The 19,551-nt window shown below is 40.5% G+C and overlaps 1 protein-coding gene and 1 pseudogene across 1 annotated transcript in view; one reads left to right on the forward strand and one right to left on the reverse strand.

The window, feature by feature from the left end:
- The window catches only part of DNAH5 (dynein axonemal heavy chain 5), a 292,615-nt gene that overhangs the window by 99,255 nt on the left and 173,809 nt on the right, over positions 1–19,551 (forward strand). The window contains exons 13-17 of the mRNA XM_077879556.1: positions 4,392–4,477; positions 5,287–5,608; positions 6,723–6,929; positions 12,848–13,019; positions 17,977–18,122. Of these exons, the coding sequence (XP_077735682.1) occupies positions 4,392–4,477; positions 5,287–5,608; positions 6,723–6,929; positions 12,848–13,019; positions 17,977–18,122 (933 nt within the window). The remainder of the gene's footprint in view (positions 1–4,391; positions 4,478–5,286; positions 5,609–6,722; positions 6,930–12,847; positions 13,020–17,976; positions 18,123–19,551) is intronic.
- On the reverse strand, positions 15,756–17,701 carry LOC144302283 (histone-binding protein RBBP4 pseudogene; annotated as a pseudogene).

A 19,551-nucleotide genomic window follows, 5' to 3' on the forward strand; every position in this document is an offset into this window, starting at 1 on the left:
TCTTTTGCAGAGGAAGAAAAGGCACAGAGAGGTTACATGACTTGCCCAAAGTCACAGGGATAACAATTGGTAGAGTCAGGATTAAATACAGGCAGACTGGCCCTAGGATTCAAGTTTTTAACTATTATGCTAGGAGACATGTTTCAGTTGATGGGAAAGTGTAGTGCCTATGATAATTTATGCAGTGACTTTTTTTTGGGGTGATTCAGACATAAGGATGGTGGATCTTGATCTCTTTTTGGAAACTGATGGGCAGTGGTAGTCCTGATTCTCTGCTCCCTCTGTGTTTCCCAAAAGCTCCAGGTCACATGGTACTTTAGTAGCTGTGTGTGGGATAGAGGTAGATGGGGAACACCTTTATGCTGTGTGATATAAATACAGAAATAAATCATCTAGATTTGCCCTCAGAGCTCACAGAGATAGACATGTGATATGATTAAAATACAAATACATACATGTTAGAATAATGAGTACATCATTTAAAAAAAAAAGGAAAGTAGTGGCTAAAATGACCAACTATAACAGTATAATATTCTGATCTTATGCCTGGAAGTGAGGATTCAAAGATAAAGGGACATATTCCAAAGAAGTCCTAAGGATACTTACAGGGAGGACAGGCCAGTAATACAGGACATAATTGCAGGAGCCCATGAGGGTATGATGTGAGCCTAGGAGAACAACCCTACCTTCTGCTTGGCTGGCATTAGCAAAGGCTTCAGAGAGGAGGCTACACCTGTTGCTATAACAATATGTTGTCGAAGTACATAGATGGGGGATGCAAGAGGAATGGGGAGACCTTGTCAAGACTGTGCCCACTTTGGAGGGTGACAGAACATGAGAGACTCCTAACTCTGAGAAACGAACAAGGGATGGTGGAAAGGGAAGTTTGTGGGGGGTTGGGGTGACTGGGTGATGGGCACTGAGGGGGGCACTTGACGGGATGAGCACTGGGTGTTATGTTATATGTTGACAAATTGAACTCCAATAAAAAAAAAAAAGACTGTGCCCACTTTGTATAATACCAAGAATATAATTTTATAAATGCCCTTCAGTCTGATTTTAAAACATTAGTTGTAGATACTTACCCTATTTGCACTAATCTTTTTTTTTTTTTTTTTAAATTCAACATATTGTTTATCTCGTCTTATACCTCAAACGTGGTCTACTTGTCTCTGGTTGGAAGATTGCTTTTTCTTTGATTTCTTTGTCCCTTTCAACATTCTCTCTCTCTCTCTTTTTAGATTTTATTTATTTTTTGAGAGAGAGAGAGAGAGAGAGAGAATGAGAAGTGGGGTAGAGGGAGAGGGAGAGAGAGAAGCAGACTGAGCAGGAAGCCAGATGTGCAGCTCAATCCCCAGATCTGGAAATCACAACTTGAGCTGAAGGCAGACACTTACCTGATTGAGCCACCCAGACGCCCCCTCCCTTTTTTAAAAAAGGATTTATTCATTTATTTTAGAGAGAAAGAGTGCACACACAAGTGTTGGGGAGGGGCAGAGGGAAAGGAAGAGAGAGAAGCATACTCCCCATTGAGCATGGAGTCCAATGCAGGGCTCAATCTCACGACCCTGAGATCATGCCCTGTGCTGAAATCAAGGGTTGGCTGCTTAACTGAGCCACCTAGGTGCCTTTCTTTTTAAAAATTCTTATTTTTAAGTAATCTCTACACCCAGTACAGGGCTCGAACTCACAACTCTGAGATCAAAAATCACATACTCTACCGACTGAGCCAGCCAAGCGCCCCTCCATTCTCTTTCTTTATCCAGCCCCTTTCTCCTTTAAATTACTTTAAATTACTTACCTACTCTCATGAATTCAGTCCTTGTTTCTATAAAATCAGGGGGAAAATACTGACCTCTCCACACCTCTTGTTGGAGTTGGGAGTTGGAGTGATGAACCTTGGAGAGAAGGGAAGGAGGGGACCAGAAACTGTGGTGTCTTCAAGATAAGGACTGGAGGGCATGGAGAGATGGTGGTACATGAGTGCCTTGGATCAAGGTTGTGTCCAGTGCTCAGAGCCTGGAATCTTATCCAGGGTGAGTTTGTGCTAGTGCTCACTGGTCCAAGAGAGGGAATGCCTTGGAACCAGGGGAGCAGTGGAAGTCTAGAAGGATACTGATTCCAGCAGGCAGAGTGAGGCAGTATTTAGTAAAGGACAAGTTGTTGAGATGCCAAGCTGAGATAAGAAAAAATTGAGTAGAACTTGAGAGCCCAGGACTAATAAGAGGACTAGTATGAAGATTCCATTGGCCAGACTCTACAAGACTATAACAATGGCCCAAGGAAGGGAAAAGAAGATGAATATAAGTTCTTAGATATTCATACAGAGTTTAGCACAGGCCTTTGTGAAGCCACAGGGTAGAAAAGCAAGGAAAACCTCGTACAGGTATTAGGGCTCAGTAAAGTTGCTACTGTTTGAAGTTTGAGGGAGGGAATGTAAGCATTGCAAAGCATTGTTGTCTAGTTGTGCATGGTTTATACAAGTTTCTTGTTGTTGTTCACATACTGACAACATTTGAGTGTTTATTTAGGTAGGCTAGCCGTACTGTTCTTTAGTGCGGGACAGTTTTTCAATCCTAGCATGTGGCTTTGCAGAAGTAACATCTATCATCTATCTATCTATCTATCTATCTATCTATCTATCTATCATATAAATTATATATATAATATATATATATAAATTATATATATAGTATATAAAGAGTATTCATATATAGTTGTAGTGGGAATAACGACAAGTATTGAGAACAAGAATACGTTGCCGTAAGTGTAGTGATCCTTCAACTTTGAGGTTTTGCTGAGTGGGGCAGAGAGCATTCCTATTTGCCCCCAGGTAGCAGTGTCTCTTCAAGTGTTGAGTGTTTCCAGTGTGTCCTGGATATTTCCAACTGGTTGTCTTGTCAAATTACTTGTGTACAATCAAGCTGATCTTGGTATTATTCTTACTGCATGTGCAACTGGCTTCCCAGTTTTATCACAATGTAAGTTAATGACCCCTTTAGTTGTAGAGGCTCAAAACTTTGGTCTGGTAAAATTGAGAAAAAAAGGATTGATTGGAACTTTATCTTGAATATAAGACAGAAAATAATGTAACAATTTTTATGTCTTTGATTAACTCAATTTAGATTTTAGTGACAACTGTACCAAATCTCACAGTGAATAAAGAATAAATCACATGCTTTATTTTTTGGTGTAATTTTTTTTGAGGGGGCAGATTTGTACAATAGTGTAAGATATGTGAGGTTTGCAGGACAACCATAATGAAGATCATTTTGGAAAGTAGATTTGACAGCTTTATGAAAGATATTTCTTAAAACTTTGATGTTTAAGTCACTCCTTTTGAAATTCTCAGGAGTTATTTACTAATTTATTTTTCTGTAGTGGTCTTACAGCCATGGGCTCTGGACATGTTTCTGTAGAGTGGCTTTGCATTCCTCCTGCTGGGACCCCAGTGGTTTTGCCATTCCAGACTAGCTGTTATCTTAATTTCTTAGGTTAGACCCTCTCATCTCATGTGTAGTCTAAACTCAGACCGCTCCTGTAGGTGTGGCACAGACATAGGATTTCATTTGCTTTAGGGCAGGGGTCAGCAAACTATGCCCAAAGGCCAAATCCTGCCCTGCCTCTTTGTTTATAGCTTATCTATGGCTGCCTCTGCACATAGTGGTGAATGAGTAGTTGTGAAAGCTGCTCCACAAAGCTGAAAATAGTTGCTGCATGGACCTTTACAGGGGAAGTGTGGGATCACGATTGAGGCAGCCGGTATCATCCCTTCATGTCTCTAGGCAGATGGCAAGCCCTACTGCTGCTTTCCCCATCTTGTGGACACAATCACTGCTTGGACTGGGCTGCATTTCAAGGGCAACGGCTCTCTGCAAATACTCTGTTGAGAGTATTAGGACCTCACAGCTTCTCTACCCACGTTGTGATAAAACTCCAATGCTAACCCCCTGGCCCTTTATCTGACCCAAACCCATGGAGCCTGCCAAGGTGCCAACTCCTGTGACTGCTCTGGCTTTCAAGTTCCTCTTTCTTCTGGCTTCTGGGCATTTATATTTCAAGCTTGGGTGAATATTAAGTTTTCTGTTATATTTTCTGTTATATTGTATGTGTTCATAGAGAATGGGGGGCTCTTTTGTCTTGCTGCTCAATAGGACTTCTTCCTCAATAATATTATAATAGTTTATGGTGACAGCTGTCGTGACTACACTTATGTGCTGAGCACTGAGTAATGTGTAGAATTGTCAAATCAATGTGTTGTACCTGAAACTAAGTGACATTGTATGTCAATTGTACTTTGATAAAAAAATGTATACCCTAAAATTTTTTTAAGAATGGGACTTTTCTCAATCTGAATTCATTGTTTACAATTAGATTTCATTCTATTTTAGAATGAGTTGCAGAAGTTCATGGATGTTACATTTGAAAGGATTCAAAACACAAATCAAGCTCTAAGGATGTTAAAGAAATTTGAAAGGTAAAAATTTGAAACAAATTCTGTTCTAACTTCTAAAACTGGGGCCATATGAACATAGTTTAGCTTACTTTATTATTGTTAATTATTATTTCATATTCTAATGGAAAGAAAATCCTTTCTTGTAATTCTGCATAACAGGGTCTCTGTTTTTAAGTTTTTCAGATGATTAGGAGTTTGTTTCATTGCCTGTTAGCTTTGAAGTACCTTGTAGCTGCCTATCATAATATTACTTAATGTTTAAGTAATTTGAAAAAATTCATACCAGGTTAATGATTTTGCCTAGATTTTAAGGATTGATACTATTTTTTTTTTTTTTTTAAATAAGCTCAATGGCCAACATGGGGCTTGAACTCATGACCCTGATATCAAGAGTTGCATACTCTACTGACTGAGCCAGCCAGGCACCATGATACTATTTTTTAAAACACTTTATTGAGGTACAGTGGATGGATTGATACTATTTTGTTTTTTTTTTAAATGCCAAATATCTCATTCTTTTCCATTACCGTATTTTTAAAAAATATTTTATTTATTTAAGAGAGAGATAGAGAGAGAGAGATTGAGAGGTAGGGGAGGAACAGAGGGAGAGGGACAAGCAGACTCCATGCTGAGCATGGAGCCTGATGCAGGACTTGATCTCATGACCTTGAGATCATGACCTGAGCCAAAACCAAGAGTCAGTACTTAACCAACCAACTGAGCCACCCAGGCTCCCCTCCATTACTGTATGTTTTAAAATAAATCTTAATAAAGGAGCTTGCTAGGTATCTTCTTATTAATTCAAACCATTCACTTTTTTTTTAAATCAGATTGAATATACCTAATCTTGGTATCGATGACAAATATCGGCATATTCTTGCAAACTATGGGGCTGACATTGATATGATCTCCAAGCTGTATACAAAGCAGAAATGCGATCCTCCTTTGGCTCGAGATCAGCCTCCCATTGCTGGGAAGATTCTGTGGGCTCGTCAGCTCTTCCACAGGATTCAGCAACCAATGCAGCTTTTCCAGCAGCACCCAACTGTGCTACAGACGGCTGAAGCCAAGCCTGTGATTCGCAATTACAACAGGGTGGCCAAAGTCCTCCTGGAGTTTGAGGTTCTCTACCACAGGGCGTGGCTTGAACAAGTGAGTCTCTCCATATGTGCTCTTCATTATTTTTTTATTTTTTTTTATTTATGATAGTCACAGAGAGAGAGAGAGAGAGAGAGGCAGAGACACAGGCAGAGGGAGAAGCAGGCTCCATGCACCAGGAGCCCGACGTGGGATTCCATCCTGGGTCTCCAGGATCGCGCCCTGGGCCAAAGGCAGGCGCCAAACCACTGCGCCATCCAGGGATCCCCATATGTGCTCTTCAAAGATGTCTTCATTGTCAACTCAGTGGGAAACCCTCTGCTAGCATTAGACAGTTTTATTCCTGTAGAAAGTTGGATTTGTGGGTATTTCATAGGACAGGTTTGGTTGAATATAGGTAACCAGTCAAAGAATATGATATATCCATGAAGAAAAATGATTAATTTAAAAAAATTATAAGCCAGTTAACAGAAACTCATTTTTGTTTAATTTACAGACTCCCAAGGGAGAAAGAGGATACAGTTTATTGATTCTTTTACCTCATTGATTAGGATTTCTGTCTTTTTTCTATCCATTAAGTTCTGTAATGTGTCAGTAAATACTAGTATGTCTCTGTTAAACAAATTTTCTTTGGTTATACTATGTTCATCGAATTGTATTTCATACCCTACCAATGCTTGTATCTTTTTATAGATTGGCAGGAAGTATTTTGGAGGATAAAATTCAGCGATACAGGGCCTCTAAAATGAAATCTCATTTTCCTGGTTCAGCTTTTGGTGCCTGAGCCAATAATAGAGATGTCTCCATACTGGTATTCATTGTTTTTCTAAATAACTGAAAACTGAGTTTAATAGATTTTATGAAACTTTTATTAGGAAAAATAATGGAGTAGGCATGAAGGTTTTGGAGAGCTAAATGGCTTTTGAGAAGCCACCACTATTGCAGTGTCCCTGTATCTGTCAGGTGTGAGTCACAACTGCATTGCATCACTGCTGAGACCCCGAAGGCCGTTTTCTGAAAGTGATCTTAGAAGAAGAATGTTGTCTTTAATTTGAGAAGCTCAAATCCTCAAATACTTCCTGATTGTCATTCCCAGAAATGACTGAGCTAGATACCCTACGGAGGCATTGAATTTTCTACTAGTAAAAATGTTGATCTCTTCACACAGATTGAAGAAATTCACATAGGACTTGAGGCATCTTTATTGGTGAAGTCTCCATGCATGGGGGAATTGTTTGTAAATTTTGATCCTCAGATATTAACCTTATTTAGAGAAACAGAGTGCATGTCACAGATGGGGCTAGAAGTTTCACCATTTGCAGCTGCCCTGTTCCAGAAACGGGATGTATACAAAAAGAACTTCAGTAATGTGAAGGTATGGTCCTTTAATTTTCCCCTTTTCTGGCTAGCCCCAGTTTCTATTAAAAAAATCTGGTGGTATGTCACTGTTGAGGGGTAGCAAGTACCCAGAATGACTGGAGTGGAGATTGAGAAGGAATGAGACTGTAGGGTTGGCAAAGGCTAGGTCATCACTGATCTCGTAAACCTAGGAACAGGTTTGAATGCACCAGGAAGCCACTGTAGGAATTGGAGCAGGAGAAAAAGGCATGATTTTTAAAAAAAGATTTTATTTATTTATTCATGAGAGTCACAGAGAGAAGCAGAGACCTAGGCAGAAGGAGAAGCAAGCCCCTGGTGGGGAGCCTAATCTAAGATTCGATCTCAGTACCTTGGGATCACGACCTGAGCTGAAGGCAGACACTCAGTCATTGAGCTACCCCAGGTGCCCTGGCATGATTTTTTTTTAATAATAAAAATTGTTCTTGCTGCTGGGTAGAGAATAGATTTTAGGGAGATCAGAGTGTCCGTGTGAAGGCAACGTGCAAGGTGTACTGGTTGAGGTTGGAGATAATGGTGGCTTGAAGTAGGATGGCAGCTAAGTAGTAGATCAGTGGATTAGAGAAGAATGTTAATAGGCAGGTTCTGAGGGAACTCAAGGATGATTTCTTTGTGTTTGACGTGAGTGACTCAAACTGAATTTTGGATTTACTAAAGTAGCGCAATTGTGTATCACTCCATAGGTCATTTTCTGTCCACTTGCTCAGTAACATGCAGTGGCCCAGAATGAAAGTTCCATTTACAGACTGGATCTAGTATATTTTGGAGGACAGGAGGGAATCAATAATTTCCATCTGAAGTGTAAGGTGACTTTTAGATATCTAAATGAAGGTGTTATCCATGAAAGAGTTAAGTGGAAAAGTCAAAGTGGAAGGCATAGATTTGAGAGTTCTAAAAATATAGTTGGTATTGAGGGGCACTTGGCTGGCTCAGTCAGAAGAACATGCAACTATTTATTTATTTATTTACAACTATTTTTTAAAAATTATTTATTTATTTGAGAGAGAGAGAGAGAGATCACAAGAAGAGGAAGCTGCTGATGTTGAGAGAAAATCCCACTAAGCACAGGGCTGGATGCAGGACCAGATCCAGGACTCATGAGATCAGGACCTGACTCAAACCAGAAGTTGGATGCTCAACTGACTAAGCCACTTAGGTGCCCCATGATCATGCAATTCTTGATATTGGGATCATGAGTTTGAGCCCCACATTGGGTGTAGAGATTACTAAAACAAACAAAACTGAAACATAGTTGGTATTTAAAGTCATTGTCCTTGGTGAGATCTCCAAGGAAGAGAATAAAGATAGAGTAGTGGGCCTAGGCTAAGCTCTGGGTTGCCCCAGTATTAACAGGTCTGATAAAGGAGGACGCGTATGCAAATAAAATTAATGATTGGTCATTGAGGTGGGAGGAAAGCGTAAGGAAATTGTTGTGTGGGAGGGAGTGATCACCAGTGACAAATGCAACTCGAAGGATGTGCAAGATGAGTGCAGAGATGCAGCCATGATATTTGACAACATGGAAACCCTTGTTACAATTTTATAGTGGCTAATGTCATAGGATAAGGCCAATAAAGCCATGCCTTTGTGTAATGCCTTACATTTTAACCATTTTCTTGTTCATTATTCCACGTGATCTTTTTCACAACCATGTTACATAATGGGGATAGAATCCTATTATATTATCTTATGACAAAACCATTGTTCAGAGAAGTTAAATGACTTAGCCAAGGTTTTATATCTAGTAAGTAGCAGAAGTAGGACCTGAGCCCAGACTTGTAGTCTACTGTTTTCTACTCTTTTATGTTATATTAAAAAGCTAATGTTGCCAGTGGATTGACATTCCTCAAATGTAGACCCATCAAATACTGGTCAGCATGTTAGGATTTCTTTTTAGACTTTCTTGCCTATTAGGGAAACCACGTAGTCAATTTACATATTTGCAAAGAAAATAGCGTTTTTACTAAGAAATAATATTTATCAGAATATAATTTTGTCCACAGATTTATTATTTATTTATTATTTATAATTTTAGTTATCTGTTGGATGGTAACAACCAGCCTCAAAATGTAGTGGCTTAGAACAATTATTTCTTATATCTCATGATTTTGTGGGTATAGAGTTTAAGCAAGCCTTGGCTAGGTGATTCTTCTGTTCCTTGTGGTATTGACTAAGGTCATTTAGATTTGCTTGCAGATGTTGGTTCTGGAAGGTCCAAAGTGATTTCATTCTCTTGTCTGGGTGTTTGATAGGTATAGCCAGAAGTTTCACTCAGATGGGATTAAAGACTAGAGCATCTATGTGTGGTCTTTCAGTATGGAGGCCTCAGGGTAGTAGAATTTATTGTATGGGAATTCAGTCTAAGAGGGTACATTACAGTGAATACATAGGAAGTTGCATGGCTTTTAGGATAGCTTCATATGTCTTAGCATCACTTCTGTTGTAATTAGTTGGTTTCCATAAGTCCACCCAGATTCAAGGAGAGAGGACATAGATCCTATACCATGGAGGAAGGCGGGTCAAAAAATGTTTTAAAACCACTGCAGTTATAAATGACAATTCAAGCAAGTAAATTGTCATCTGGTTGACATTTATTATATCTTGGAGGTTGAAAGAGTGAAAAAGGTCCCTACCCAACACGAGTAGCTGGTAACAGCAGATCTTTTGGCAGGTTTGGGGGACCATCTCCAATGTTCCAGAGTTACTGTGCTGAATATTTTTTTTAAAAGATTTTATTTATTTATTCATGAGAGACACAGAGAAAGGCAGAGGAAGAAGCAGGCTCCTACAGGGAGTCCAATGCAGGACTCGATCCCAGGACCCTGGAATCACTACCTGAGTGAAAGGCAGATGCTCAACCACTGAGTCACCCAGACATCCCACTGTGCTGAATATTTAACAGAGCTCTTAGGCTTCCACAGATACACTAAAGTAGATGAGAGATTGGTTTCTTCATCTTTTCCTTGGAATATAGTTCAAAAAGAAATGAGCCCGCGTAGACTAATAGGAGTATAGATTCTATGTCCAATTTGATCTGGATATAAACCATTATCATTGTGCAAATTATTTTACCCTTCTGAGCCTCAGTTTCTTATCTATAAAATGAGCAATATCTCATGGGGTTAATGGATTAAGGGGAGAAGTAGAAGGCCTGCTGATTTGCTTCCCAGATAGAATAAGTGATGGATATTGAAAAAAGATAAGCTGTGGACAAATGCGTCAGCAAATGTGTAGGTAGCCACTAATAGAACCACTCCAACATAGGCTTTCCTGAAGTGGCTTTCATGGAAATTGAAAGAATATAGAGAAATCATGGGAAGGTTTTTGTTATATGAAGAAAGGATTATGTGGTCCATTTGGGAAGTGTTGGGTTTAACAAAATTCACAGAAGTCCGTTGGGCTTCTTACTTCCTTCTTACAGTTTTCTCAGAATCATTAATATTGATTGTGATTGTACAAGAGGGAAGATAGTGTATACAGTGTTTTCCAAACTTATCTGTCCAGGGATCATTTTTCCTATAGAATCTTTTAGGGCGGGGATCCCTTGGTGGCTCAGTGGTTTGGTGCTTGCCTTCGGCCCAGGGTGTGGTCCTGGAGTCCTGGGATGAGTACTGCGTTGGGCTCCCTGCATGGAGCCTGCTTCTCCCTCTGCCTGTGTCCCTGCCTCTCTCCCTCTCTGTGTTTCTCATGAATAAATGCACAAAATCTTTAAAAAAAATCTTTTAGGGCTAGTATTTCAGGGAGAACATTTGGGCAAACATTGATTTAATGACAAAGTAATATCAACATGCACATTACAAATACGGACCTAAAAACAATAGTCTTTGAGAAGCATGTTAAAGTTACTTTCTTATAATTAATTATTGTTAATACTAACATTACCAAAAAAGGCTGGAAGTGCTTTTAGTCTTATTTAAAATGGTAACATATGGGGGATCCCTGGGTGGCTCAGCGGTTTAGCGCCTGCCTTTGGCCCAGGGCGCGATCCTGGAGTCCCGGGATCGAGTCCCGTGTCGGGCTCCCGGCATGGAGCCTGCTTCTCCCTCTGCCTGTGTCTCTGCCTCTCTCTCTCTCTTTGTCTATCATGAATAAATAAATAAATCTTAAAAAAAAATAAAATGGTAACATACGAACAAAATACTGACACAGTTCAATATTATACAACAAGTGAATTTCCATATAGGAGCAGAATCTATGAGTTTCTTTTTTTTTAATTTTTATTTATTTATGATAGTCACACACACACACAGAGGCAGAGACACAGGCAGAGGGAGAAGCAGGCTCCATGCACCGGGAGCCCGATGTGGGATTCGATCCCGGGTCTCCAGGATCACGCCCTGGGCCAAAGGCAGGCGCTAAACCGCTGCGCCACCCAGGGATCCCGAATCTATGAGTTTCTAATCACAAATGCTCCTGATAACAGCTAATTAATATATTAGGGAAATATTGATTGATCATCTCCTACATACCAGGCACTGTTTCAGGTGCATTGAACAAAGCAGACAAAATTCTTGTTTTTATAGAAACTCTTGTCCTTTTATTCTAGTTGGGTAAGACAGCAAATAATGAACATAGTTACATAGTCTATTAGAAAGTGATAGGCATATGGAAAAAATAGAGCAGAACAAAGAGGATAGAGTGTGTTAGTGGTTTTTGGTGACGGTTTATAAATTTAAATAGGCATTCAGAATTGGCCTAATTGAGAAGATGGAATTTGAGTAATTATTTGAAGGGGATGCAAGGGCCCTGAGGCTGGGGGCCAGTAAGGAAGGTAGTAGGGCAGGAGTAGGTAAGAGATGAGAAGAATGATTACAGATAAGATCAGAGAAGTAATGGGGACCAGCCTGGGTAGATCTTTGCGGACTCACATAAGAAATTATAGCCCTACATGAGATGGGAATGCATGTGGCCATGTAAGCAGAAGAGTTAAATAATCTGATTTACATTTTGAAATGATCTCCTTTGCTGCTAAATGAACATGGACTGTAGGAGGCGTTAGTGGTAGCAGGGAGACAATGGTAGACCATTACAATAATTTAGAGGAAAGTCAGCAATGGTGGGAGCAGTGCATATGGTAAGTAGGTGAGATACAGATCTTTTGAATATGGAGCAAACAAGATATCCTGATGGATTACCTGTGGGTGTGCAAGATAGGAGCCACCACTGGATGGGATAGAGAATGCTGTGAGCAGGGAAGATTTTGGGGAAAAACAAACTTTCAGTTTTGGATATGCTGAATTTGAAATGTCTTTTATATATTCAGTTGGCGATAACTAATAGACTTTCATCATATATGAATCTAGACTTTAGGAGTGAGATCTGGGCTGAGACGTGAATTTGGTTGTTTTTGGCGTATGGGTGGTACCTAAAGCCATGACACTTAACATCAATGCTGGTTCCTGATTCCTTGTATGCTTTGGGTCTTACATCAAAGCTCAGCCTATGATTTCAGGAATAGGTTGAGGCAGACTTCTGGTGACCCCAGTACTTTGGGTGATGAGTATGTTCCACAGAAGGTGCCTGGAGGAGCAGGCTGTGCATGGTGCCAGTGTACAAAGTGGAATGAGTGAGCCTCAGGATGTATTGGCTAAGGCATTGGTTTAGAAAAGTCACTTGACCTTAGGACACTTCTCCCCTTTTAAACTGGGTAAAGGGTGAGAAACTCCTACTCTAAGTTTTTTCTTTTCTTTAGCTGTTTTATATTGGATTAGGAATTTATATTTATGGAGATATTTCTCATCTGCTCTATTCTGGTTTTGTTTTGGCCACTTTACCTGCCAGGCTGCTTATTGGAGCCCTACAGCTGGACTCTAAATAAAAGTCAACCTTTTGGATTAAAAAAAAGATATTAAAAGTACAATATTAATTGATCATTTAACCTCCATTTCATTGTAGATGATGCTGGCTGAGTATCAGAGAGTGAAGTCAAAAATGCCTCCCACCATTGAGCAACTGATGGTCCATCATTTGGCGAAAGTGGATGAAGCTCTCCAACCTGGTCTGGCTGCAATCACTTGGGCTTCACTGAACATTGAAACATACTTAAAAAATGCTTTTGCAAAGATCAGTAAGTCTGTCTGAATGGTTATTATTTCTCATTTTGAAAGGCTGAGTTCTTAATGTCTATTGTATAATTTCTTCTAGATACTGTGATATAAATAATGAAATGGGAGTGTTGTTCATAAGCTGTTCCCTAGGAAATTTTACCAAACTACATGAACTCATTAATTTCCTGGAAACTATACATACTCACTTTTTAATTTTATCCCCAGAGATAACCTACATTTAAAAATTATACTTATTGTTGGACACTAGACTTTTTATATAAGATGGTCGGGTAAAGTTGGAAAACTGATCCCAAAATTCTGAGTGAATTCTAATGTGGTAGAGATGCAAGCAGAAAAAGTGAGTTTAGAACCCAGTTCCTTTGCCTCTAAACCAATAGTCTTTCCAAAATACATCTCCCTGGGAACCAGAACAGGAGGAAAGAGGCTAACATTCTAGAAGGAGGTATTTATAAAAGGTATCAAAACTTCTTAGTACGAGTTTTCACAACCAAATGAGAAGGCTACCAAGGTAGATTTTAGTACTCTTCTCCCTAGAGAATATTAGGATTGGAATGTATACATTTGGAAGTTTTATTACTATGCTAGGTGGAGACAGGACCTAATTTCTAAAAAAGCTCTCCTTAGTTCTTTGATTCTGTTTTCTTTTTGTGATTTAAGTGAAATATTTGAGATTGATGTCAAACAATTGATGTCAGATTGAGAAGAGTCCCAAAATGACTCTTAGGGAGTTGAAAATTAAAGTATCAGCTGAGATAGTTCCTTGTGGAGGCCTGGGGGAGAATTCTTTCCGGCAACCAGAGTCCCCATACAACCTTTGGCTCATGGTCACTCTGTCCTCAAAGCCAGCAGCATAGTATTCTTAAATCTCTTTCTCTCTGTTTCTCTGCTTCCATAGGCACATTGTCTTCTGACTTTCCTGCCTCCCTCTTATAAAGACTCCTATGGCTACACTGGCCCCACCTAGTGTAGATAACTCCCACCTAGATAATTTAGGACAGTTACTACAACTCAAGATCCTTAACTTGATCATGCAAAGTCCCCTTTGCCATATCATGTAGCATTCACAGGAGAGTAAGACATGGACATCTTGGCGGGGGGGGGTAGATCACAGATGTCCTTCAGAAACTCTAAAGAATTATATTCAGCACGTATACTCACTAATGTATTGGCTCTCTTTTAGTAGGAAATAAGGTTACCAGGCAGAACTTTTTGGTATTTTGGTTTTAGCTCAGAAATGATTGAAAACCTTTAGGGCCTTATTCTTTAGAAAGCAAAGGTATGTATTTAAGGGAGTGTATAACATCTTTGATACATCATGAGTATATAGCATGGACTTCTCTGCATTCAATTTTAATTTCATTCCCCAGACAAAAGCAATAGCAGGAAAAAAAAAAGAATTCACTCTATCTGTTGAAGCTGTATTACAGCTTAATATAGCTCCTTAGATGGAGCTTTATTAACCGTCATTCCTACTTTTGATATAAAAGTGTTAATTTCCTCTAGAATTGACCTTTCTGTCTATGGAACTTAGTGTTCAATATTACTTTAGCACAACTTTAAAAAATATACCTTATAATAGTAACTGTAAAAGAAAACTCGAGGGAATTTCACATCAATAATATCTGTTGGGGTGCCTGGGCTGGCTCAGTTGGCAGAGCATGTGACTCTTTATCTCGAGGTTGTTGAGTTTGAGCCCCACATTGGGTATGGAGGTTACTTAAAAATAAAATCTTAAAAAAGAATATCTGTTGAAGGGGCATCTGGGTGGCTCTGCTGGCACCTGGGTGGCTCTGCTGGTCATGCTGTCTGCCTTCGGCTCAGGTCATGCTCTTGGGGTTCTGGGATCGAGCTCTGCATCGGGCTCCCTGCTCAGCTGGAGTCTGCCTCTCCCTCTCCATCTGCCTCTCGCCCAGCTCATGCTCTCTCTTGCACTCTCTCTCTCTCACTCTCAAATAAATGAAAAAAAATCTTAAAAAAAGAATATCTGTTGAATACCTCCTGTGGAATAGGCACAGAGCTGTGTTGAAGAAGCAAGGATGACAAAGAGGAATTCCAGAAGGAGAAAAGACACATGACAAGTAGGCAGTATGGTACATGTGGTGTTGGAAGGATGCTCGGGGGTCAGTGCCAGTGAAGGAGGAGGAGGCCCCTGGAAATACGTGCAGATTCCCAGTAAGCATCCTGCAGGAGCTGCATTCAAGCCAGCTCTTTAAGTCTGAGTCAGAGTGAGGTAGGTGGAGAGAGTCAGAGCTGGAAGTCAGTTAGAGGAAGGACAGTGTGTGCAAAAACCTAGTGAGAAATAGCAGTCTGGAGCGACTTTAATCCTGGTTTCACTACTGTAGTTTAGTTGTGTGCATTTTTATTTATTTATTTATTTATTTATATTTATTTATTTATTTATTTATTTATTTATTTATTTATTTATTTTTACGTAGAAAAGCAATTTATTCCATTATAAGCACTTACACAGTTAGTCATGGAGAGTAACAGGCCTGCTGGTGAAACAGGTCACCCAAAATAGAGATGGTACCAAACTAGTGGTCAAGGACTAACTCCTAAAAAAAAAAAAAAAAAAAAAGCAACTCTTATCCAGGATTATTTTAATTTTAAAAACAAATACAAGCTATCAATTCACTCTTCTCAACTCAACTGGACAGTCTACCTGTGGTATAACTGTCAGGTAAAAACATACATCTTTACAACTTGGTGGTCCCAAGTTTTTAAAAAAAAAAACATTTCACAGAAAGGAAAGAAATATGAAAACAGCTCAAGAAATACACTAACAAGCAAAAATATATGGGGAAAGAGGAACACATAGTTTTGACTTAACTGAAGAAACTGAGAGGAGACTGGTCTACATAGGAAAATGTGCATCCTGGAAAGTCAGGTGTGAAGTTTTTAGAATAGGAATTTATATGACTTGAATCTCCCCTATTTCCTGAATAAAAACGACATCTTGTGGTATTTATACTTCATGGCTCAGACACCTACCTCACTTGGCTCTATTCCTTCCTCACTTTAGCCTTTACTTAAAGGAGTCTGAAAAACTTGGGGATATGGCCTTAGAAGAAAAATAACCACACACAATATTCCCCTTTCTGTGGCTACTTAGACCTTTGTTACTAGAAAATTCCTGAAGAAAATTTAAATATAAGTCTGTGGCTTTAGTGAATCAAGTCCCCCAGTTAATATTTAGAAAACACCCTCTGTTTGGGCTAATAACATTGTTGATGGTACCTATCACAGAGGGATAGCCAAACAAAGTCTGTGTCTCAAAACCAGTGTTAAATCAATCTCAGGGTTGAGAGGAAAAAAAAAAGGGGAGTCTAAAATCACAAGAAGTGCAGACATATCTAGGACCCTTGTCCTTCTGGATCCACGCTTCCTTCAGGGTCTTCATCATTATAAATGTTCTCTGCCATTTGCCACACTTGCATGATATTATCTTCTGATACAGAACAAATCACCCAAGGTTCATTGGGATTCCAGGAGAAATCAGATATCTTGGCAGTGTGACCACCGTGAATAAACAACAATTCTGGTGGCCCATCTTCTGCATCTTCTGGGGATTGTTCCTCTCCGATTTTACTTAAATCCCAGACATTCAGTCTGCGATCAGTACCACTGGAAGCCAAAATAGTCTCATTGTGAGGAGACCACTGAACCTGGAATATTTCATCCTTATGTGATTCAAAGGAATGCAACTTAAGTTTCAGATTTCTTAGATCCCACAAGGCAACAGTCTTGTCGGCTGATCCTGTGGCAAGAATGAACTCACTATAAGGATTGAAAGATAGGCAGTTCACTTCAGCAGTGTGAGCATCAACTGAGTGGCTTGGTTTGGAAGTATTGTTTGAACGAGTATCCCAGATCATAAGTTTCTGATCATCACCAACTGACCCAAACAGAGACTCATGAAGCAGATGCCAGGAAACATCTTCTACTACTGCTGTATGCCCTGTAAAGATGGTCTTCGCATCCACAACTTTTCCTTCCTTTGGAACAGCACTGATGTCCCAGAGGCAGATGGTGTGGTCATCTGAAGCACTAAGTAAGTGCCCACTGAGATTTAGGTTCCAAGAAAGTCCATAGCCTTCCTTCTGATGTCCACGGAGACGCAAGTCTGGGTTGCACTCTCCAGAAAGGTCTGGTTTGGAAGGATGTTTTGTATAGTCAAAAACAAGAACATCACTGGATGAGTCTTTCTTGCAATGATGCAAGGGTTCTGGGGCATATAACGTGCCCGGTTCACTTCTCCTTCATGGTTGATTTTGATTTCTATTTCAATTTTTCCACTAACTGAGCCAAAACCTCCAAATTCTCCTTTCTCACTGTCGTAGTGTGAAGCATCAAACTGAGCATCATCGTTAGGAGCTGCACACTGGCTATCACAAGATGGTTTTGTTCATCCGACGTGTGTGTTCCCAGGACAAGTCGATGAATGCTGAAGTCTTTCCCTTCTGGTCTGGTTACATCTGGAAGCCACTGTGCAGTTAGGCTAGGCCACTCCAGAGCATGGGTCATCACCAAATCGTAAAGAAAAGGGGTGTTCTTTTTCCATATTTTGTACTCTTCGTTGATCACACGTTCCTCTACTGTGTCATCAAAGGCTGCTTCCTTGTGGGCCATGGCGGGCAGGCGAGCCGGGGGGATCCCGGGGTCGAGCGCTGCGGGAGGGGCGGGGAGGCTACCTGTGTGCATTTTTATAAAAGAGATTTAGTTGAGAGAGAGAGCATGCATGAGAGCAGGGGGTGGGGAGGGGCAGTGGGGGAGGGAGAGAGAGAATCTCAAGCAGAGCCTGAAGGAGGCTTCAGCTCATGACCCTGAGATCACCACCTGAGCCAAAACCAAGAGTCGGAGGCTTAACCAACTGCCACCCAGGTGCTCCAGTCATGTGCATTAAAAAAAAAAAACAAAATGCTTAATCTCTTTCATTCACTTTTATTTTTTCCAAAGAGGACCTGGAATTGCTGCTTGACAGAGTCAATGATCTGATGGAGTTCCGCATTGATGCTGTTCTGGAAGAAATGAGCAGCACGCCACTTTGCCAGCTGCCCCAGGAGGAGCCACTTACCTGCGCAGAGTTCCTTCAAATGACAAAGGTTATTAGGAAATAGATGCTTTTTTTTTTTTAAATTTATGATAGGCACTCACACACACACACAGAGAGAGAGAGAGAGAGAGAAGCAGGCTCCATGCACCGGGAGCCCGACGTGGGATTCGATCCCGGGTCTCCAGGATCGCGCCCTGGGCCAAAGGCAGGCGCCAAACCGCTGCGCCACCCAGGGATCCCAGGAAATGGATGCTTTTATTAATTTTTTTTTGAGAGAGAGTGTAAGAGGTGGGGAGGAGCAGAGGGAGAGGGAGGCACCCTCTGCCTAAAATGACCCAAATTCCATATACCCAGAAGGAAGACAGATATGCAGCTTTAACCGCACTGTTTGTGCAGGCGGTATAGACACAGTGAGCCAGTCTGACCAGCTGGGGAGCCTTGGGAACCTTCCCGACATCCAGGCCTCCAGACACCAGCCAGAGACCAACCTGGCAAGCAGAATAGCAGTCAGGCCTGTCATTGTAACTCTTTACTGCATATGGGGTAATCTTCAGTTTACATTAAATTACTATTAGGTAAACAAAATTAAATGTCTGCATTTTAGAAATTCCAGTTTCTTCCTTTTCTCAGATTCATGAACTGTGTCTAGACCCCAATCTCCCCTAGTGCCCCTGCTCATTGGTCATGAGTTTTTTTTTCTGGGGGGAGGACATGGGGTCAGGGAGTTGGGTGATTCCATGTGTCATTTGCTTTGTGCTATAGGAATCAAGGTCATTAGCTGAGTATGTGGGAGAGGATGGTGTAAAGATTTGAGGACACAGGATTTGAGGATACAGCTGTTATGGGGCCTGGTAGAGGAATGTGACTATAGCCATGTAGAATAATTCCTGGGTAGCATTAGGGGCCTGACTGAATTTGGGGACCACGGATTCCCAGTACAAGGCACCTGCATTGCCTTGACCTGTGCATGCAAGTGGAGAGGGTTGGTTACCTGGTTCATGTGGGTTGGGCTTCTCCTGGGTGGGGCAGTGGAAGGCTGAGAGAGTGATGGAAGTGAAGATTTTGACAAAAGAATGGTTGAAGTGAGAAGCCATGTTGTTAGGCAATGGTGTGTAGAGTGAGGGGATTTAAGATCCAGACTTTAAAAAATATTAGCGATCTCTTAGAGAACAAGGAGCTGGTTTCTATGGAATGAGATGAGCAAGCTTGGCAAATGTAGATCTTATGATTCTGTGTGATTTGCTGACCAATAATAAAAACAAATACTTTCTGAGTATTTACCAGTCACAATTCTAGTATTTTACATATGTTACCTTATGAAATACTCCCACAACATAGGTAGGTTTTACCATAATCACCACTTTTCAGATTGGGAACCAGAGATTTTCCAGAATCATGCAAAGCTAGGATTTGAACCCAGGGATTTTGGTGTCAGAATCTATACTTGTTACTAGATGGTGCTAACCCTATCCCATCCC

The sequence above is a fragment of the Canis aureus genome, chromosome 31 (genome assembly GCF_053574225.1).
Source record: "Canis aureus isolate CA01 chromosome 31, VMU_Caureus_v.1.0, whole genome shotgun sequence".
Lineage (NCBI taxonomy): Eukaryota > Metazoa > Chordata > Mammalia > Carnivora > Canidae > Canis > Canis aureus.